Source organism: Bison bison, unplaced genomic scaffold (assembly GCF_000754665.1).
Source record: "Bison bison bison isolate TAMUID 2011002044 unplaced genomic scaffold, Bison_UMD1.0 scf7180017864485, whole genome shotgun sequence".
Taxonomy (NCBI): domain Eukaryota; kingdom Metazoa; phylum Chordata; class Mammalia; order Artiodactyla; family Bovidae; genus Bison; species Bison bison.
Genome location: NW_011495045.1, coordinates 5,536,583 through 5,560,352, shown reverse-complemented (window position 1 = coordinate 5,560,352; position 23,770 = coordinate 5,536,583). Strand labels below are relative to the sequence as shown.

Below are 23,770 nucleotides of genomic sequence, written 5' to 3'. Positions count from 1 at the left end.
TTAAATTACAGTGACAATATAAAAACTTTAAAGGAAAATCAAAATTTTCGACAAAAATGGTGTGTATGGCTTTTTGTATATACGACTCAAGTAGAAATTTTTTGGAAGTTGAGTGATTTTTCTTTTGTTTCCTAATTTGGTACTCAATAGATTTTTTCATAAAGGTGGTAATGATAGTAACTTTAGTTATAAAAACTAATGAATTTCATCCTATATTATAGATGTAATCTTAAAATGTTATATATAAACTGGTATTTTAAAAAATCAAATTAATGAGGAATTCTCTGGCTGTCCAGTTAGGATTCAGTGATTTCATTGCCGAGAGCCTGGGTTCGCTCCCTGATCTGAGACCTAAGATCCCACAAGCCATTAGACACATCCAAAAAAAAAAATCAAATTTAGAAAAGAAACCCTAAATTTGCTGTTATAAAACAAAAGGAATTAAACAATTTCCCATGACTTCTCAATTTTCTAAAGATGTATTTCGTATAAAATAGTAAGTTTGTTTATATTGAGATGTGTCATTGAGAGCTAAGGGATATGTAGATTGGGCTTCATTGAGTAGCATTACCACTGTTCTGGTAATTACCACTGTTCTGGATATTCACTTGCATATTTATTGACAAAGCCATTGGAATTGAAGAAGCTCTGTAAAAATTTAAAATTTCTTCAAGCACACAGGCCCACAAAATTTCCCTTACCCTTTACATTTTTAACAGTGTCAGAACAACAGTGGTGATATCTCGGCTTTGAATCCCTGGATCTTAGTTCCCCGACCAGGCATCCAGCCCAAATCTTCTGCAGTGGAAGTGCAGAGTCTTAACCACTGGAGCACCAGGGAAGTCCACAGCTCCTTGAGCTCAGCACATTCAGAGAACTGAATGATCTTATTTTGCCTTTGCCATTCCTGACAAATACGTGTCTTCAGCTAATGTTCAGTGCTGGTAGTGGGACAGACTCTTTGATTGCTCATGTCTTGGCAGTACGAAAAGCAGACCTTGTGTATTTGTTACGTCTAGTACAGGGATGTCTTTCAATATGAAAATACATCTAATGATGCGCCCCAGCAGTTTGAGAAGAGTAGAGTCAGCAATATGGAGTATATCTACAATTGTGATGGAATTTTTTCTCTATAGTAGTTGTTAGAGTTGAGAGGGATTTTAGTGGTTTGCAGGCTAAACTCTTTAAAGAGATCATAAAGGTTAGGCTAGATTAAGAACTTCCCTAAATTGCAGAGCTGGAGCTAGAAGCAGAGTCTTTAGAGGTCCCATCTCTCGACGAGAATGGTAATATTAGATAGATTTAAATAAGAATAATGTGTAGTTGGGCACAAGGAGTTCAAAGCATTATTCTGCTTTTCTGCTGGTGTCATTTCAGAGAGTTAGCTATCTCAAACACTTGTCTGTTTTATGAGTCCTTGCTGACATAATCCACGTCTAAATATAGTAGTATTATATACAATAGGATTTCTTTATATATTTGTATTTTTTTATAATGAGATGTCATGGCTAAAATGGAGTCAAAAGATATCTTCTCAGAGAAGTTCTTCATAAGCGGAAGGTTCTGCAAGCTTGCAGATCTGGACTTAATTGTCTCTAACGTCTTCTCTATGAATTGAGAATAAGCAAGGAACATCCATGTGGAGTTTTGGTTTGTTCTTACGTCCGATTCTTCTGTTCATTTTCTGTGTTCTTCATATTCTCTAACCCTCATCCTAAGAGCAGGAGCACCCTCGTAGATCTGAAGGGAGTTGTATGTTCCGTTTACAGGAGTGGGATCCCGGAATAATTGTTCAAATTAATTTTTCTAGGCAACTCCCATACTTTAATTATTTTATTCTATAAAATATACAAGCAAGTCAAATCTTGTTATGATGAATTGTCTAGCCTTACTCAAAATTAATAGCCAGTTTACTGGAACTTGAACTCATTTTGATAGCTGGAGACATTTTGGTAGATTTATCACAATTAATAAGCAGCTGAGCAAAGCATCTAAACAGTTTTTTCAACTTCAGTCCTCCCACTTTTCTTGGAGGTTACAGGCCGATTTTGATTGATCTTTCACATTATTTCCTTAAACTCTTACAATTTTTTTTTTTTTTTTGACTGCACCACACGCTGTGTGGGAATCCTTGTGTCCCTGACTAGGGATTGAACCTGGACCCTCAGCAGTGAAAGCTCAGAGTCCTAACCGCTGAACCAGGGAATTCCCTGCCCTTAAACTCGTAGAGGATTCTTTCCTGCATTTGTTTACTGGAGAACTTTCAGTGACATTTGAGAAATAAGATCTGTTCTCTACATGGAGATGGTTTCTCTGTGATGCTCCCTGAACTTCACGTTGGCCCTCGCCAGAGATCTCTATTTTTACAGCTACTTGCGTCATTGTCATTTCCAGCTGATAAACGCATGAATGCAAGTTCACATCCTTCCTGCCTTAGGACTTGTGGGGGCTTGGCTCCGGCACTGGGTAGACAGCAGGGAAGGTCACTGAGAGAAGGAGGTTAGTTCTTTCCTTGTCCCCCCATGACATTCTAAGCTGTGATAAATTTATTGTTTGATGCAGCTGTTGAACCCAGTCCTGTTGTTTTTTTCTCAATCTTCAACCTCCTCCGCAGCCTTTCTGTGGCTTTTGAAATCCACTCTCCCCGAGTTTCCCAACCGTGTACTTCTTTGATCCTTCTCCAGCAGCCTGTCTAAGGGATCTTTTCAGCCCCTACTTCTTCCACTTTCTTCTGCCAGTTCTTTTGGCATCCTCCCAAGCTTTATCTGGGGTCTTCTTCCTTCTCCTACCCTTTCATCTTTTCCTCCCTCAATTTACTTTCACTTTTTAAAATTCATGCTCTCTGTGTACATGTATTAACATATTTATTTGGCACCTGCTGTGTACTTTGCACTATACTAGATTTTTGGAATGCATGAAATGAGATGGACACAGTCCCAACTTCCACAGAATTTACTCTTTCCCCAATTGATTCATAAATTATAATTATATGATGTGTTAATGGAGAAGTACTGGTTGATATGAGAGCATGTAATTTAGGGGCCTGTCCTAGTTTAAGTGGACAGTGAAGTCTTTCTCGAAAATCATTTTTAGCTAAAATCTGAAGGATGAGTAGGGATTTCTGAGGTAACAGCAGGGAGTATTCCAGGCAGTAGGAACTGTAGACTCTAACTCAGTATTCTAATCACACGGAGCTTCTTTCAGGACTTAAATACACCATGTTTCTTCCCACCTCAGTAGGTGTTGAAACAAGTTGAAACAGTAGGTGTTGAAACATCGTCTTCTCTCAGTCTTAACCTAAACTGATTCTTCACTGCATTTCCTCCTTCTCCCCAGTTCACTGCATTAGAAATCCCGGAGTCACTGATTTCCTTTCAGACAGACCCGAGAGCTACCCTTTCTGCTCCCTTCACCCCTCTGCCTGCCGTGGAGCTTCAGGGTGTGGTCCCGTCGCAACTAGATGCTGTGATGGTGACTGCAGTCTTAGCTTCCCGCCTTCTCTGCAAGTGCTTCCTTCCCCCGCCCTCCCCGGCATAGCCAATATGGACCTCTCGTTCTGAGACCCATTTTTCAGTTGTATTACTCCTTGGTTAAAAGACTCCCTGGTTAAAAGACTGGAGAATGAAATGGCAACCCACTCCAGTATTCTTGCCTGAAGAAGTCTGTGCACAGAGAAGCCTGGCAGGCCACAGTCCATGGAGTCACAAAGAGTCAGACACGACTGAATGACTGTCACTCACTGAAGAGACCTAGAGTAGATTCCTGATGCACAAAATCCAGACTGTCCTACTTTGGGTCCTCTGTTATCAGTCCTTGGACCTCCTCTCTCTAGTTCTGTTTCTCATTGCACACATTCTGGGACAAGCAGATATTCCACCTCTTTCCCCTGAAGACCTTGCTTTTTTCTGCCTTTTATTCTCTGTTCTAACTTTGGCCACCATGTCCTGGAAAGCTTTTCAACGACTGAAGCCCCCTGTGATTTCTTTGTCTCTGAACTCTACTTATAATATTTTCTATATTTCATATGTGCCAGTATTATTTCCTGACCTAAATTACAAGTTTAATAACACGAGACATGTCTTAGAGGAATTTTATATACCTAGTTTAGTATTCACCTAACTATAGGTACTTAATAAAGGCTTTGATGATGCCCAGGAGATTGATTTTTCCAGTTTTTTAAAAAATTGAAATGCATTTGATTTATAATATTGCATTATATTTCAGTTGTACAGCATACTTATTCAGGACTTGGCAAATTATAGTCCATTTTAGGTTATTACAAGATAATAGATATAATTCCCTGTGCTATACAGTAAATCCTTGTTGCTTATGTATTTTATATGTAGTAGTTTATAGTTGTTAATCCAAAACTCCTAATTTGTGTCTCCCCTCTCCCTCTTCCCTTTGGTAACCATAAGTTTGTTTTCTATTTCTGTGCGCTCAGAAGATTCATTTTGATATCATTTAGCAGATGCTGCCAATTCATTGCTAATCAAGGACTGTGAGTAGTTAATATTATAACTGTTGTGTCCTACACATTGGACATGACTTGACAATAAATATCAATCTAGGTTGAAAACAAGAATAATTCATCTTACTGGGCTCTAATGCTCCAAGGTTCTCTTATATTAGTCAAGTTCTCACTTTTCACAGAATTAGACTTCCTTCTAATATTATAGCTATTTGCATAGTAGTGTTTTATAGTTTGCAAGTTTTACTTAAATGAATCATCTCATTTAATCCTCATTACAGCTTTTGAGCCAAATGGTATTATCCTTATTTTTTACAGAAGAAAGTAAAGTATAAAAAACTTAAATGAATGTGAATCACCCAGCTAGTTTTTATGGAGCCCAGACCAGAATCTAGGCTTTTGACTTAGAGTTCCTCTTCTAATTTTTTAAATATAATTTTTTTCCAGCTTTATTGAGATATAATTGACAAATGACATTATGTAAGTTTAAGGTATGTGTGCTAAGTCACTTCAGTCATGTCTGACTCTTTGCCTCCCTGTGGACTGTAGCCCATCAGGCTCCTCTGTCCATGGGTTTCCATGCCCTCCTCCAGGGGATCTTCCCCACCCAGGGATCAAACCCACGTCTCTCACATCTCCTGTAGGCAGGCAGGTTCTTTACCATTAGAACCACATGGGAAGTCCAAGTTTAAGGTGTAAAATGTGGTGATTTCATGTATGTATATATTGTGAAATGATTACCACAGTAAGTTAGTTAATACATCCATCACCTTTTGTGGTGAGAGTATTTAAGGTCTTCTCTTAGGTGATTTCAAGTATACAACACTGTATTGTTTTAACTGTGGTTCCCATGCTCTACACTAGATCTGTAAAACTTAGTCGTCTGTAACTGAATTTTGTGCCCTTGTCCAACATCTCTCCGTTTCCCCCAGCCCCTTCGTAACCCCCATTCTACTTTGTTTCTGTGAGTTTGACTTTGGGATTCTATACCTGAGTGAAGTCATATACTTGTCTATACAGGATATACTTGTCTTTCTGTGTCTGACTTATTTCACTTAGCATAATGCCCTCAGGGTTCATCCATGTTGTCACAAATAGCAGTATTTCCTTCTTTCTATGGCTGAATAATATTCGTTTTTGTGTGTATGCACGCGCGTGTGTGAGGTAGAGTGAGAGAGAGCAAGCTAGCTATCCATCCCACATTTCATCCTGTGACAGATGCTTAGCTCGTTTCATGTGTTGGCAATTGTGAATGATGCTGCAGTGAGCATCCGGGGTGCAGATATCGCTTCACGTTGGTGATTGCATTTCTTTCAGGTCCATACCAAAAGTCGGATTGCTGAATCATATGGTAGTTTTATTTTTGATTTTTTTGAGGAAACTCCATACTGTTTTCCATAATGGCTGTGCCAGTTCGCATTCCTACTAACAGTGCAGGGTTTCTCTCTTTTCTCCACATACTTGCCAGTACTTATCTCTTTTCTTTTTGATGATGGCCATTCTGTCAGGTATGAGGTTGCCATCTCATTGTGGTTTTGATTTGCATTTCCTTGATGATTGGTGATACTGAGCACCTTTTCATATACCTGTTGGCCATTTGTGTGTCTTCTTTGGAAAAGTGTCTGTTCAGGCCCTTTGCCCATTTTAAATCATATTTATTTGGCTTTTTGGCTGTTGAGTTCTACGAGTTCCTTATACATTGAGGATATTAATCCTTTACCAGATAGATGGTTTGCAGATATTTTTTTCTCTTTCCATAGGTTGCCTTTTTATTTTGGGCTCCTTTTTTAGCTGCCTTATTTCTTTTCTACTAGAGAAACTACCCTTGATCACACCTAATCATTTTTTGCCAGAGACCTTTGTCCTTGTGTATTGCAGTTGTTCGGTAACTGATTGCTATTAAAAAAAGAATATTCATCAGCTGCTTTCCAGAATAGATGAAAAGAGGTTACATTTCTCTTTTTAATAGGTTAGTATTTCAATTAATACAGTTTTTGCCTTGGTATCTTTCTAAAAACTTTAAATGCAATTTGCTTATGGATGGTGTGATGAGTGAAGTCTAAAGCTAACTGGTATAGTTGGGTGTTAACTAGTTACTGTCCACATCTCTGGTAAACCATGTGTCCAGCACCAAAGCTAAATAATCAGACCTGTAGCATGCCTGGCCAGAAAAAGCCAGGCTGAGCTCAAGTATTGAAATGTCAAACTCAGAGCTCCCTCACCAAAGGAGGTCTAGACTTGAGACTGTGAATCTTTACCCCTTGCCGGTTCTATTTGATTACAGAGGCATGGCACTTGTAAAGCTTTAAAAAACTTGTTTCATGTTTTTAAAATCCCTGGGAGCTACAGAGTGGGTGTTCAGACCAAAAAGGCTGCTTCCTGGAATGTTTATGCAAAGGATCATTTTTAGAGAGTTATGTGGAATGGAATTGGGTCTGACGTCAATTCGCAGTGTGCTTTCTCTCCCCTGGAGGAATAGCCATATGTAGAGACAGATGTGAGACTTGAAGTCTTTTTTACATATAAATAATGCTGAGAGAGAATGAGAACAGTACTGTGAGTTAGAGGTTGGGGAAGAACAGAGTTTGCTGCAAGCCAGAGATGACCAAGTTGTTTTTATATGCACTTTTCAAACCTTAAGTTGTGTATAACCCATAAGCCTAAATGTGCACAAAACATAAACGTACATTAAATTAGTAATAATACAATAATAATAGAGCAACTACCTGTGTAATCCTCACCCAGGTCAAATACTAGAACATTATCAGCACCCAGAAGTTCCCCGAGTAATTCCTTTGATCACTACCCCATTCCCTCTTTTGCTTATAATAAAAATGGTCTTGCTTTTCTGTTTAGATTTACTGCTTTTGTAAGCATTCCTAAACAACTTAAATTAGTTTTGCCTGTTTTTGAACCTCATATACATGGAATCATACTGCATTTTTATGTCTTGATCCTTTTGCTTAACATTTGTTTGTAACCACATGTTGATGAGTGTAGTGTAGTTTGTTCTCTTTTATTACAGTATAGATTTCATTGTATGGCTATATCACTATTGTTTTACTGTTGATCATTTTTTGGTTGTTTCCCATCTGGGCCAGCTGTAAATAATGCCACTTCGAATATTCTTGAACTTATCTTTTGGTGCATGCATTCCTGTTGGATATACATTAGCTTGAACCATGTGAAATTACCATTTTTTTTTGTGGATCAGTCACATATTAATGATTCCATATGGTTCATTCTAATACCTAGGAGTAGAATTTTTGGATCATAAGAAATGCATATGTTCAATTTTAGCAGATTCTGCCAAATTCTTTTCTGAAAATTTTGTACCAACTTAATCTCCTGCTAGCAATGTATAAGAATCGCTCCACATTCTGGTCAGTACTTGGTACTGCAATTTTTCATGTAATTTTGATTGGCATTTCCTTGGTTACTAATGCAGTTGAAAACTTTTTGGTTTTGGCCACTTTGATTTCTTCTTCTGAAGTACCTATTCGAATTATTTGCCCATTTTTCTGTTGGACGGTCCATTTTTTGTCTTATTGATTGGTAGGTGTTCTTTATATATTTTAGACATGAGTGCTTGATTGTTAATATATTGCATATATCTTCTCTCATTCTTTGGCTCATCGCTTCACTCTCTTAATGGTATCTTTGATGAATGGATATTCCCAATTTTAACATAATCAAATTTATCCATCATTTCTTTTATAGTTAATACTTTTTGTGCTTGTCTAAAAGAACTTTTGCCATGCGTTAGATTTTGACAATAGTCTCCCATATTATCTTCCAAGAGTTTTGCTTTTCACATTTAGTTCTGTAATCCATTTGAAGTAGATTTTTTTACTTTATCAGTGTTTTTTCACTGAAGTATAGTTTATTTTACAATGTGTTAATTTCTACTATACAGCAAAGTGATTCAGTTATATATATACATATATACATTCTTTTTAAAAAATACTCTTTTCCATTCTGGTTTATCATGGAATATTGAATACAGTTCTCTAAGCTATACAGTAGGTCCTTGTTGTTTATTTATTGTGTGCAAAAGTCCAATTTCATTTCCCCTCCAATGGATATTCAGTTGTCCCAGCATGCATTAGTGAAGACACCATACTCTTCCCACTGCTCTAAGGTGTCACTTTTATCATAGATTAGGGTCCATGTGTGTCTGTAAGCTGTTTTATTTGGTGGTCTGTTCTAATCCAGCACTAATACCTCGTTGTCTTAATTACCATAACAAGTACCCACCTTGTTCTTTTCCAAGAGTGCCTGGACTGTCCTTGTCCTTTGCATTCCCAAATATATTTTAGAATCAGTTTGTCAATTTCATCAAAAAAGTCTATTGGCATTTTTATTGAGATTGCATTTAATCTCTCAATTTATTTAGAATTCACATCTTTATAATAGTGAGTCTTTAACCTAGAAATAAGGTTTATCTTAAAGGTCTACTTTATGGTTTACTAAAATTTTTTGAGATAAAATTCATCATTTCAATTATTTTTGATTATCCAATTTACCATTTTAATCATTTTTAGGTATATAATTCAGTTTCATTAAGAACATCCATACTGTTATGCAGTCATTACCACTCTCTTATCTCCAGAACTTTTTCAGTGACTTTCAGTATGTTCATAGTGTTTCAGAGCATTTCATTGCCCCTCCCCCAACCCACTGCCGAAAAAATACCCATACCCATTAACTCCCCCAATCCTTAGCAACCACTAATCTGCTTTCTATCTTAATGTATTTGCCTCTTCTGGACATTTCTTATAAATGGAGTTACACAAGAATGGTCTTTTGTGTCTCTTTCACTTAATATAATGTTTTCAAGGTTCATCTTTGTTGTAGTATGTATCCTTTTTAAGAAAGTGATATACCACTGCATTTTAGACCACATTTTAATTATATGAATATACCACATTATAAATTCATCAGTTGATAGACACTTGTCAATAAAATTCTATAATTTTTAATGGAGGCCTTGCCCATATTTTGTTAGATTTATTTCAAGCCACATGTTTTCAAATCCTTGTGAGTGGTACTTTTATAATATAATTTGAAAATATGTAATTTTTTCAGTATAATTTAATATGTTGTTTACTGCTGTTATGTAAGAATATATGATGTTGATTTTACATTCTATAAATAGTTTGGAGTTTGATAAACTCTCTTAATTCCAAACATTTTTCTGTTGACTCTTTTGGATTTTATGTATACCAATCATATCATTGTGATGAATAAATGAGTGTTTTTTCTTTTCATTTCTTCTACCATTTGTTTTTTCCTTTCATCTTTTGCTGCTGACTAGAATCTCTAGTGAAGTGTTGAATAGAGTAATGATAACAAGTGGCCTCGACTTATTCCTGCTTCCAAAGGAAAAGCTTTCAACCCTTCATCAAGGTTGAAATATGAGATTTGCTATAGATCTAATTGTATTTCAAATGGTCTTTATCTTAGCTGAAACCTGGCATTCTTGGACAACTCTTTTTTGGTTGTAATTTTTAAGCAACATTTAGATGAGGTCCTGAGAGTACTTTGCCTCTCATTCGGTCATTTTGGGCAGTTGATGTATGACATTGGCAGTCACACTGACTTGAGTCCAGTATGGCTCTACTGGGCTTCCCTGGTGGCTCAGACAGTAAAGAATCCACCTGCAATTAGGGAGACCTGGGTTCGACCCATAGGTTGGGAAGATCTCCTGGACGAGAGCATGGCAACCCACTCTAGTATCTTGCCTGGAGAATCCCCATGGACAGAGGAGCCTGGTGGGCTGCAGTCCCATGGGGTCACAAAGAGTCAGACACAACTGAAACAGCTAAATACCCACATGGCTCTACTGTAAACTTTTGTGATTTTGGTGAGGATTATATATCTTTTTAGGGTGAGAACTTATTATTTGTTTATTTGTTATTTATTTCTATATCGTTAGCACTAACTTATTAATGCCTAGTATATTGTAGGGGCTTAATATAGATCTTGAAAAAAATGAAGTTATATAATTTGTCTCTGAGTCTTGGATTCCTCATTTATAAAATATGAATTAATAATTCCTCTATAGGCCTTTATATAATGATTTCAAAAATGATATGTGTAACATACTTGCATGTAAAAAAAACACTGAAAATTAGTAGTTTCCTTCCCTTGAGATATACTTTCCTTTAACTGACTACATTAGTAATTAAGAGGGTTCTGGGACTGATTTCTAATGTTGGGGGTTGGGGGGGTTCCCCACAGTAACAACAATTCTCAGACACCATCTGGGTATCCTACAACTCAATGCAACTCTCATGCTGTCTACCCAGAGACAGCATCAGACTCCACAGATTGAGGGCTTAGTCCTACAAGACTACCCGCTTCTCCTGCCTACATCAGATGCCAATCTCAAGCCCAGGTTGGTACCTGTTTCTGACTGGCTGGTGATAGACTGGGGCCATGACCCCCTTCTTGGACCTCAGGTACTGGTTGTAAGTCCAGGTTGTTCCTTGTAATTCTGATTGGGTGTAAAGCAGAGTCTCCCACGACCCTCTCCTTGGGTTTGATTAATTTGCTAGAGTATCACACACAGAGAAACATTGTACTTACTAGAGAACTGGTTTATTATAAAAGGGTATAATTCGGGAACAGCCAGATGGAAGAGATGAATAGGGCAAGATAGGAGGGAAGAGTTTGGGTCTTCATGCTCTTTCCACATTCAGCACCCTTCCCAAATCTCCAAGCGTTCACCAACCTGGAAGTTTTCTAAACCTGGATTTTCAGGGTTTTATGGAAGCGTCCTGACACAGGAATGATTAATTAAATCACTGGCTGTCTCCAGCCCTTTACCCCTCCCCTGGTGATTGGAAAGACCAACATTCTATTCATATGGGTAGTTCATCTGGTGATCAGCATCCCTGCCATCTTTAGGGGATTTCCAAAAGTCACCCCATTAACCTAAGCTCAGTTGTGGTACATAGGGGCTACCTATGAATAACAAGACATTCTACTCACCATTATTGCTTTGAAGAGATATCAGGAACTGAGGATAAGAGTATAAACATTTTAACAAAAAATGCTCCCATTGCTCTTACTGCCTAGGAAATTACCAGGGTTTTAGGAGCTGCCAGTCAGAAACCTTGGAAAAAGACCCCCCAAGAATATTTATTATAAATCATGTCACAGTGATGTTCTCCATCTTTGGGCTTTTATTTAACATCATAGAAACTTGTGTATTATATGATTTTGAACTGTGGTTGATTTACAATATTGTACTAGTTTGGGGTATACTGGCTTCTCTGGTGACTCAGCTGGTAAAGAATCTGCCTGCAATGAGGGAGACCTGGATTTGATCCCTGGGTTGGGAAGATTCCCTGGAGAAGGGACTGGCTACCTACTCCAGTATTCTGGCCTGGAGCATTCTATGGACTGTATAGTCCATGGGGTCGCAAAGAGTCAGACATGACTGAGCGACTTCTACTTTGGGTATACAGCAGGTGATTCACACACAGACATACACACACATTCTTTTCAGAATCTTTCACATTATAGATTATTATAAGATACTGCATATAGTTCCCTATGCTATGCAATAAATCCTTGTTGTTTATCTTATATATAGTAGTGTGTACCTGTTAGTCACATTCTCCTAATTTATCCCTCTGCCACCCTTCTTCCTTTATAAACCATACATTTGTTTTCTATGTCTGTGAGCCTATTTCTGGTTTGTAAATAAGTTCATTAGTATTCTTTAGATTCCACATGTAAATGATATCATATAATATTCATCTTTCTCTGACTTACTTCACTTGTGATAATCTCTGGGTCCATCCATATTGCTGCAAATGGCACTATTTCATTCTTATTTATGGTTGAATGATATACAACATCTTCTTTATCGCTTCATCTGTTGATGAACACTTAGGTGCTTCCATGTTTGGGCTGTTTTAAATAGTGTTGCTATGAACATTAGTGTGTGTGTATTGAATTTTTTTTAAGTCTACAGATTTTTGATTATTATTATTATTAAAAAGGCTTAAAAATTTCTCCCCTGGCTTTGAGATGAGAGGAAGAATAGTTTGAGATGAACCATTTAACTGCAAAAGTATCCTACAGATTTTGTAGCATGTTCGGTTGAATTAATCAATTTTGTGAGAAGCACAGTACCAACATGGTTTTAAATTAAATGCATTAATAATTTCTTATGAGTATGAGTGATCCTCTGATGTATCCGTATTGTGAGCAACTGGATGACTCTAGTTTTGCCAATAGTTACTATATACATTTCATAATCTCTACTCTTGCAGTCCTTGTATCTGCTTTACTGATCTTTTCTGCAGGGACAGTCCTTGTGTCTCTGTCAGTTCTGTTGAAGTTTGAAGGAAACAATGTGCATGATGTCTTTGAACTACTTATGAGGTATACGGTGACCCTGCTGGCTCTCTGTCAGCAGAGACGGGGCTTCTCACACATTAACATTTTTGTTTGATCAGGCCTCTCAATCTCTGAAACAAAAGGTGATAGTTTGGAAGGGAGCAGTAGTGAGCCACAAAAGAAAGTTTTTTGAGTAGGTTGTGGACTCTTGCTAGCTTCAGAAGTGTTTGTGAGACTAGAGAGACTTCATGCCCAAACTGGAGTCAAAACTCCCAGAGCCTACATGTATATTTGGCTGGGTGAGTTGATGTCTCCTCCCTCCCCCAGGAGCCTAAATAATACCCTAACACCCAGCACTCTTATCTGAGCGAAGAGAGCACTGATAACATCTGAGGACTTTGATGTTTGTGCTTCTAAAACCCTGCCTGAATTCTTAGGGTTACAATTTATCTTTCTTACCCTGAAAGGACCTTTGCAGTTCCTGATAAGAGTTCATCTTTCTCCATTGCAGATTGACATCAGTAAATGCCATTATTTAGTGGATTTGGACACCATGAGAGAAACACCCCGGGAGCCAAAATATTCATCCAATAGAGAAGAATGGATCAACTTGGCCTACAGACCATTCCTTGATGCTTCTAGGTATGTGGCTTTAATCCTAAGCAATGTACTAGGACTAATAAGGATGAAAGTTGGAATCTGGGATTGAATAACTTCCAGTCCTGGGCTAACTCTAGTATCCATTTTATTTTATCTGTGTCCAGTTCCCTGAGAAATCTAAAAGAGTGCTGTCCTTTTCTAGGCATCAGAACGCAAAGTATATTCTGGTATCATCCAAATAAAAGAATCTATAAACAGATAGATCCACTGAAGAAGACACAAAATGTTTGACATTGAGTATTTTTGACAATAAACTTCAGCTTTCTTAACCAGAGTTTTCTAATACTATTAGGAAGATTGACTATGTTCTTTGTGGAGCTAGAAATTCATATCGATTATTTTTGGCTCAGTCAGAGATGAGGCCAGGCCTTACTACATCTTAAGTAAAGAAACCAAATAGACTAGACCTTGACTAGCTCTTCAGAAAGGCCTCAGAATTCATGATAAGAGGGGAGTCAGGACGTTCAGGTAAAGCAGTAATGAATGGGAAAGAATTAGAAGGTATAGGTTGTCTGTGGGCCCAGGTCCAGGTAGACAGACAGTTGAAGTTCAAGGAGATTAAAGCTGAAGGAGCTCCAAGGAGGTCTCATAGGCAAAGCCCAGGATCCAAGAGGTCAAGTAAAAACCAAAGGGTGAAGGACCAGGTCTTGAGAGGCAGATTTGGAACTCAGAAACAGGGAAGAAAATATTTTCAGGAAGACAGAATGATCAGAACCTACTGATAAATAAGGTGAAGAATAACAACTGTCTATTGGATTTGACAGTTGATAAAAGCAATTTTGGTGGAGTGGTGGGGGCATAGAATTTGAGAGATTAGAGGGATTGAAGCAAAAATGGCAGGGAGAAACGCACCAAGATGGTGGAGTAGAGGGCATATGCTCAGCGCTTCTTACGAAAACACCAAAGTCATAACTAACTGCTAAACAATCACTGACGAAAAGAATCGCTGAAACCTACCAAAAAGATACCCTACAACCAAAGACAAGAAGAAGCCACAATGAGATGGCAGGAGGGGCACTATCACGATAAGCTCAAATCCCATAGACACCAGCTGGGTGACCTACAAACTGGAAAATAATTATACCATAGAAGTTCTCCCACAGAAGTGAACTTTCCAAGCCCCACATTGGACTGCCCAGCCCAGGGGTCTAGCAGCAGGAGGAGGAGCCCCCAGAGAATCTGACTTTGGAGACCAGTGGTATTTGAGCACAGAAATTCCACAGCACTGGGGGAAACAGAAACTCCCCTCTTGGAGGGCATACACAGGGTGTTATGGGCATCCAGATCCAGGGAAAAATGCAGGGACCTCATAAGAGACTGGGTCAGACTTACCTGCTAGTGTTGGAGGGTCTCCTATGGAGGCAGGGGATAGCTATGGCTCACTGGAGAGACGGACACTGGTGGCATGGGTCTGACAAGTGCTTATTGGCATGAGCCCTCTAGGAGGCTGCCATTTTCTAACTAAGACCCGGCCCCACCCAACAACCTGTAGGCTCCAGTGCTGGGACTTCTCGGGCCAGACAACCAACAGGGTGGGAACACAGCCCCATCCATCAGCAGACAGTCTGCTTAAAGTTGTCCTGAATAAACAGCTGCCTGATATAAACACACCCTCAGATATGGCCCTTCCCACCAGAGGGACAAGCCCCAGCTCCACCCACCAGTAGGCGGGTACCAGTCCCCCCAACTAGGAAACCTGCACAAGCCTCTTAAGACAGTCTCATCCACCAGAGGACAGACAGCAGAAACTAGATGAACTACAACCCTGCAGCCCATGGAACGGAAATCACAATCACAAAAAGTTAGACAAAGTGAGATGGTAGAGGAATATGTCCCAGATGAAGGAATAAGATAAAATCCCAAACAACTAAGTAAAGTGGAGATAGGCAATCTACCTGAAAAAGAATTTAAGAATAATGATAGTAAAGATGATCCAAGATCTTGGGAAAAGAATGGAGCCAAAGATTGAGAAGATACAAGAAATGTTTAACTAAGACATAGAAGAACTAAAAAACAAACAGAGATGAACAATATACTAATTGAAATAAAGAATACACTAGAAGGAATCAGTAGCAGAATAATTGAGGCAGAAGAAGATCAGTGACCTAGAAGACAGAATGGTAGAAATCACTGCTGTGGAATAGAATAAAGAAAAAAGAATGAAAAGAAATGACAGTTTAAAAGACTTCTGGGATGACATTAAATATACCAACATTTGCATTATAGGGATCACAGAAGAAGAAGAGAAAGAGAACATATCTAAGAAAATATTTGAAGAGATAATATAATAACTGAAAACTTTCCTAACATGGGAAAGGAAACGATTATCCAAGTCTAGAAAATGCAGAGAGGCCTAGGCAGGATAAACCCAAGGAAGAACACACTGAGACACATAGTGATCAAATTAGTAAACATTATAGACAAAGTATTAAAAGCAACAAAGGAAGAGTACCAGATAATGCACAGGGGAACTCCCATAAGGTTATCAACTGATTTCTCACCAGAAACTTTGCAAACCAGAAGGGAGTGGCAGGATATATTTAAAGTGATGAAAAGGAAGAACCAACAACCAAGAATACTCTACCCAGAAAGACTGTCAGATTTGATGGTGAAATCAAAAACTTTACAGACAAGCAAAAACTCAGAGAATTCAGCACCACCAAAACAGCTCTGCAACCAAGTCTAAAGGAACTTCTCTGGGGATAAAAAGGCTGCAACTAGAAACAAGAAAATTACAAATGGAAAAATTCATCAGTAAAGGCAAACAAACAGTAAAGGTAAGAAATCACCTGCACACAAATATGATATCAGACTGTGAGAAGAGGAGAGCACAAATGCAGGATACTGGAAATGCATTTGGTATTCAAAGATGAGCAGGTTAAAACAGTATTGTTTATATATAGATTGCGCTATCAAAGCCTTCTGGTAACTGCAAACTGAAAAGCTACAGTAGACACACACATGCACACACACGCACACACGCACACACACAAAGGAATCAAAACACAACACTGAAAGTCAATCATCAAATCAAAGTGAGGGGAACAAAAGAAAGGAAGAAAAAAGACCTACAAAAACAAATCCAAAACAGTTAACAAAGTGGCACTAGGAACATAGATATTGATAATTACCTTAAGAGCTACCCCACGCCCAAGCAGGAGCTATCCCACATCCAAGGTAAGGAGCAGTGGCTGCGCTTTATGGGAGCAGCCATGAGGAGATACCCCTCGTCCAAGGTAAGAGAAACCCAAGTAAGATGGTAGGTGCTGAGAGAGCATCAGAGGGCAGACAGACTGAAACCACAATCACAGGCAACTAGCCAATCTGATCACACGGACCTCAGCTTGTCTAACTCAGTGAAACTAAGCCATGCCGTGTGGGGCCACCCAAGACAGAGGGGTCATGGTGGAGAGGTCTGACAGAATGTGGTCCACTGGAGAAGGGAATGGCAAACCACTTCAGTATTCTTGCCTTGAGAACTCCATGAACAGTATGAAAAGGCAAAAAGATAGGACACTGAAAGATGAACTCCCCAGGTGCCCAATATGCTACTGAAGATGCTGAAACTCCAATATTTTGGCCACTTGATACGAAGAGCTGACTCATTTGAAAAGACCCTGATGTTGGGGAAGATTGAAGGCAGGAGGAGAAGGGGACAACAGAGGATGAGATGGTTAGATGGCATCACTGACTCAATGGACATGAGTTTGGGTAATCTGCAGAAGTTGGTGATGGACAGGGAGGCCTGGTGTGCCGTGGTTCATGGGGTCTCAGAGTTGGACACGACTGAGCGACTGAACTGAACTGAAACAGATTAAAGGCTCCAACCAAAAGACATAGACTGGCTGAATGGATGACGAAAACAAGTCCACATATATGCTGTCTACAAGAGACCCACTTCAGATCAAGGGACATGTACAGAACTGAAAGTGAGGGGATGGAAAAATGCATTCCATTCAAATGGAAATAAAGAAAAAGCTGGAGTAGCAATATCATAGCAGACAAAATAGACTTTAAAATAAAGATCTAGTACAAAACACAAAGAAGAACCCTACATAGTGATCAAAGGATCAATCCAAGAAGAAGCAGCTATAACAGTTTTAACTATATATGCGAAACACAGGAACACCTCAATTTAAAGGCAGAAATTAATACTGTTTAGGTTGGTGCAAAAGTAACTGTGATTTTTGCATTGTTGAAATTTGCCATTTGATATTGGAATACATTATAAATAAATGTGGTTAAGTTATACATCATTTTAATGCACATTTCTTCATTTATTTTTTTTTGCTAATGACTTAACACTTGCTGTTTATTTTATATTTATTTTAGACTATGGGTGTACTGTTAGACAAAAAGCAAATTTGGGTGATTTTCTTGAGTTCAAAATGGGTCATAAAGAAACAGAGACAACTTGCAACATCAGCAACACGTTTAGCCCAGGGACTGTTAATGAACATACAGTGCTGTGGTGGTTCAAGAACTTTTGCAAAGGAGATGAGAGCCTCGAAGACGAGGAGCTTAGTGGCTGGCCTTTACCAATCAGAAGCTGATAATGACAGTTGAGAGCCATTATTGAAGCTAATGCTGTTACAACTACACGAGAAGTTGCGGAAGAACTCAGTGTCAACCATTCTATGGTCATTCGGCATTTGAAGCAAATTGAAAAGGGTGAAAAAGCTTGATAAGTGGGTGCCTCATGAACTGACTGGAAATCCAAAAAAATCATTGTTGTGAAGTGTCATCGTCATCTTTTTTTATTCTGTGCAACAACTGCAAACCATTTCTCGATCGAATTGTGACATGTGACAAAAAGTCGATTGTATATGACAACTGGTGATGACCAGCTCAGTGGCTGGACTGAGAAGAAGCTCCAAAGCACTTCCCCAAGACAAACTTGCACCAGAAAAGGTCATGGTCACTGTTTGGGGGTCTGCTTTCTGTCTGATCCACTACAGCTTTCTGAATCCCAAGGAAGCCATTATATCTGAGAAGTATGCTCAGTAGATCAATGAGATACACCAAAAACTGCAACATCTCCAGCCACCATTTGTCAATAGAAAGGGCCAGTTCTTCTCCATGACAATGCCTGACCACAGGTCACACAACCAGTGCTTCGAAAATTGAATGAATTTGGCTTCAAAGTTTTGCTTCATCCTCCATATTCACCTGACCTCTCACCAACTGGCATCTTGACAATTTTTTGCAGGGAGAATGCTTCTACAACCAACAGGATGCAGAAAATGTTTTCTAAGAGTTCATTAAATCCTGAAGAACAGATTTTTATGCTACAGGAAAAAGCAAACTTATTTCTCATTGGCAGAAATGTGTTGATTGTAATGGTTCCTATTTTGATTAATAAGTGTGTGTTTGAGCCTAGTTATTTAAAATTCACGATCCAAAACCGTGATTACGTTTGCACCAACCTAATAACAACCATAAAAGGAGAAATCAACAGTAACACAATAATAGTGCGGAACTTTTAACACCCACTTTCATTAATGGACCAGATGGACTTACTTGATATTTATAGAGCATTCCATCCAAAAGCAGCTGAATACACATTCTTCTCAAGTGCACACAGAATATTCTCCAGGGTTGATCACATTCTGGGCCACAAAACGAGCCTCAGTAAATTCAGGAAAATTGAAATCATGTCAGTCATCTTTTCCAACCACAACACTGTGAAATTAGAAATCAATTACAAGAAAAAAACTGTTAAAAACATAAGCACGTGAAGGCTAAACAATAGGCTAATAAACAACTGATGAATCACTGGAGAAATCAAAGAGGAAATCAGAAAATACCTAGAGACAAATGACCACGAAAACATAATGACGCAAAACCTATGGGATGCAGCAAAAGCAGTTCTCAGAGGGAAGTTTATAGTGATACAATCTTGCCTTGGGAAACAAGAATCTCAAACAACCTAACCTTACATCTAAAGCAACTAGAGAAAGAACAAAGCCCAAAGTTACTAGCAGGAAAGAAATCATAAAGATCAGAGCAGAAATAAATGAAACAGAGATGAAGAAAACAATAGAAAAGATCAATCATCATGTCCTTAAGTGAGTAAGGAGGGAGTGGGGGTAGGCATTGAAGGAGTGGGAGACCATGACAGATGATAGGATCATGACCTGATACTCAAAAACATTGTCAGAATCAGAACAGTAGTAGGAGGGAATTTGAAATTCCCTTTCAAGCAGCAGCAAAGGTATGAATTTCTCTGCATCATACATATTCTTTTGGTGCCTGACTTGTTATTTGATACAGTATTTGGAGAGCAGGTCACTGTCGTGGCTTCATTTTTGAGTTGAGGAAACTGTGACGACATGAGATCTGGGCCTGAAAAGATCTCCAGCCCAGGAGGGTCAGTAGTTCCCTAACAGCCTTCCTGTTAACAAAGGGAAGCAATGGGTGACGGATACTGACCAGCAGTACCTTGGTCACAGAATGGGGCAAGGGAGTATTTTTGAAGCAACTTTTTTTTTTTTTCCCTTTTGGTCTTAAAGGATTGGAGTGGGAAAAGTTCCTCATCTTCCCATTTCCCCTTTTGGTAGCACGTGGGCCCAGCAGCTGGTAGACATGAACTGAGAGCCTGTTTAAGGCAAAGAAGCCTGATGCTTGTACACTGCTCACCGGAGAACTGGAAATCTCCTGAGGGAAGAGCAGAAGGTGTTGGGCACCTTCTCACCTGCCTTGTGGCGAGCAGAGAGTGACAGAGGTGACCACACTGTCACTCAATGATGTGGCCGAGCATCGCTCCTCCAGGGCCCTCTGTTCAGCACTCTCCTCAGTTACTGGGAGCAGGGGACACACTTGGGAGCCCATGAAACATGAGAGCCTTTCCCAGAGATACTATTTGCTGCTCCCCACTGAACATCTGCTTCCCTAAGCAGCTAGATTTTAAGGGCAGAAATAAGGCATAGTTTGACAGACATTTGTATGATAGGCTCAGTTTGATAGACATTCGTTGGCTGTCTTCTGCATATAAGACTTTATAGACTGTGTGCAGACAAGACCACTGCCTTGGGAATTTATAGTTTACCTGGGGAGATGCACCGTAGTTCAGAGAGGTGCTACTGGGGCGTGAGAGGGTGGCGTTAGCTCCAAAAGGCTAGAATGGGTGAGACCAAGGAAGATTCCAAGAGGACATGGCATCTGAAGATTACACTGGCTCCGCTGTGGGAGGAGGACTGGAAGGCGGGATGGTAGGAGGCATTCAAACAAGCTGGGAGGCTATTCTGCTTGACTCGATGAGCCGTGACGAGGAAGTGAACTCAGCTGTAAAGGATGAACGGACTCAGGAGACACATTTTTGCAGAAAAGGATCAGGCCAGAGTTTGGATCCCAGAAGCCCACAATTTTCTCCAGTGGCCTTGATCAAGCGTTTAATATTTTCCTCTGCTCTATTAGAAATGCAGTGCTAGTCGCTGTTACGGTTTTCCTTCTCTAGCTAGGCTGCTCCCTGACCAGAAGCTTTCACACGTTGAGCAGCGCTTGCCAGAGAGACAGGACTCTGAGCTTATCCCGCTGTACGTCCTGTCTCTCCTGTTGGTCCCTGGTGCCGCTTCATTTAACATCGAGCACACGTCCAGTGGAGGTGGAGGAAAGGAGAAGACCCCTGGAGAATGCCTTCAGAGGTTTTCGATTTCCCATAAGTTGTACTCATTTCCCTAAACTGGCATTCTTTTCATGACCGTGTGCGGAGAAAAAAAAAAAGAAATCTGTTGGTTACAGATTTCTTGAAGATATGCAAAGCATAATGGAAGTTTATTTGAAAGTATGCGAAGTATAATGAAAAGAACAGGAGGTCAGAAGACATGTGCATTCAGTCCTGCTTACTTGCTGTTGTTCCTCTCTGTTCCCACACTTCCACATCAGTAAAACAGAGATAATATTTTATGTATTTTATGGGAATGTTGGAAGGATTAAAGGAGAGCTGAAATACGAAAGTGTTTTTAAATTCTAAAGCGTTATATAAATATCAGGCCTTCCTATTAATTAGCAGGCTGCCTGAAGCTCCAAAGTTATGCTGATTTTCTGTACATTTCTCTTCCTCAGCCATTCCTAGTATGTACTGACCCAACTGCAAAAACAGCAGGATCTTCCAGTGCCCTTTGCCACAGCAGTGTGTAACTGTCAGCACTGTGACATCTGATGTTGCTGACTTTGGGCCAGTTAAGTTGGGCTGTACTGTGGGAGGCGGTGTGCCTCAGAGATACCCCTCTGAGGTGGTGCATGAAATGCCCTTGAGAACTCGACCCTGGGATGTCTTTGAGCCTCTCAAATGGGGCTATTACATTTCCTCTGTCTTCATGAAACAATGGTTTTTGTATTTTAGCAATTTATGTAACAGGGAGGAGAATGGCACTATCCACATGTCATAGTCACTCATGTCTTAGACCCTAGATCAGGTGGGCTGCAGGCCTAGCTGTTATCTAGCTCTTCCTGAGGAAGGGTTTTCATGAGCCTGTGACATACCACCACATGATCTTTTTAGAAATGTAAGCAGGTTAGTTTCTCAAATGTTTTAAGTCCCTGAAATTTATTATTTTTAATTTTTTAAAAATCTGTGTATTTTTGGCCGTGCTGGGTCTTTGTTGCTGCGAGGGCTTTTCTCTAGTTGTGGTGAGCGGGGGCCGCTCTGCGGTTGCAGCGTGCAGGCGTCTCAGTGTAGTGGCTCCTCTTGTGGAGCACAGGCTCTCGGGCGCACAGGCTTCGGTAGTTGCGCACGTGGGCTCAGTAGTCGCAGCTCCCAGGCTCTAGAGCACCGGCTCAGTAGTGGTGGCACGTGGAACTTAGCTGCTCTGCGGCATGTGGGATCTCCCCAGACCAGGGATCAAACCCATGTCTCCTGCACTGGCAAGCAGATTCTTTACCACTGAGCCACCAGGGAAGCCCAAGCCCCTGAAATACAAATCTGCTTTCTTTAGAGTTCACTTTGAGATCATTTTTTTCCTTCCTGTATCCATCTCTCTGTCTTTCTAGCCATCTGACACCCACTTAATCAGCAGGTATTTTTGAACAGTGCCAGGAACTGTGATGGATCTTAAGTGTATATGACGGTGAACACAAACTCTCTGTCCTCTTGAGCTCTACAGCATAATGGGGAGGCTAGCATTAAACAAATAACCATCTAGATCAGTCTAGAATTACAGCCCTGTTAGGTACTTTAAGAGAAAAGTACAGGGTGCTCAGAGAGGAGACGCCCCTGGAGTCTGCTTTTAAGTCATGAAGCCAGCTGGTTAAGCAGGTTTGGAAATCAGAAAATGTTTATTGAAAAGCTATAATGTTCTTGTCACAGCACTAGATTATTTAGGGGTTATGAAAGAAGCAATTAGACACAGATTTTTACCTTTGAATAATTTACAACTTTTGTAGTTCCTTTTGTAAAATTTTGTAGGGATTCCCTGGTGGCCCAGATGGTGAAAAAACAAGAGTCTACCTGCAATGTGGGAGACCCGAGTTGGATCCCTGAGTCAAGAAGATTCCCTGGAGAAGGAAATGGTAAACCAGTCCAGTATTTTTGCCTGGAAAATCCCATGGACAGAGGAGCCTGGGAGGCTATAGTCCATGGGGTTGCAAAGAGTCGGACACAACTGAGGGACTTCACTTTCACTCTTTGTAGTCACACATAAACACCTTGAAAATAGGACTAAGACCATGTGAAAGTGTTAGTCGCTCAGTTGTGCCTGACTCTTTGTGACCCCATGGACTGTAGCCCCCCAGGCTCCTCTGTCTATGGGATTCTCCAGGCAAGAATACTGGAGTGGGTAGTCATTCTCTTCTCCAGGGGATCTTCCTGACCCAAAGATCGAACCTGGGTCTCCTGCACTGCAGGCAGATTCTTTACCATCTGAGCCGCCAGAGAAGACATTAAGACCATAGAAGGTGCTGGGTGGTGTGCTAAAACTTCAGAGAAAGGAGAGCTCTGTGGAGGTTAGAGTGTACCAGGAAGGTCTCCTGGAGAAGGTGGTGCTTAGCCGAAGTGTACAAGAAAAAGGATTTGTATTCGTGGTAAAGAGGGCAGAATCATATCTGTAATTCAAGAAGAAGGAATCATGAACACAAGTAGAAAAAGTAAAAGAAGCCTGTTAAAAGAGGGGACCCGAGGGTCCATAGAGGAAAGCTTAATTTACCTCTTTGATTTAAATTTGCTTTTAGTTAGAGTGATCTGTAATATAGTATCCAAATGAGAACACTTTTGAAAGTAAAAGGGACCCCGCCCTGGGTGAGTTGAGATAGCTGGTCATCCTGTCGTAATGTGACTGGAATACAAGA

At 39.9% G+C, this 23,770-nt stretch overlaps 1 protein-coding gene across 1 annotated transcript in view; it reads left to right on the top strand.

Moving 5' to 3' along the window:
• ALG9 (ALG9, alpha-1,2-mannosyltransferase) overlaps window positions 1-23,770 on the top strand; it is a 110,749-nt gene that overhangs the window by 70,890 nt on the left and 16,089 nt on the right. Inside the window, exon 14 of the mRNA XM_010862931.1 lies at window positions 13,338-13,468. Coding sequence (XP_010861233.1) covers window positions 13,338-13,468 — 131 coding nt within the window. The remainder of the gene's footprint in view (window positions 1-13,337; window positions 13,469-23,770) is intronic.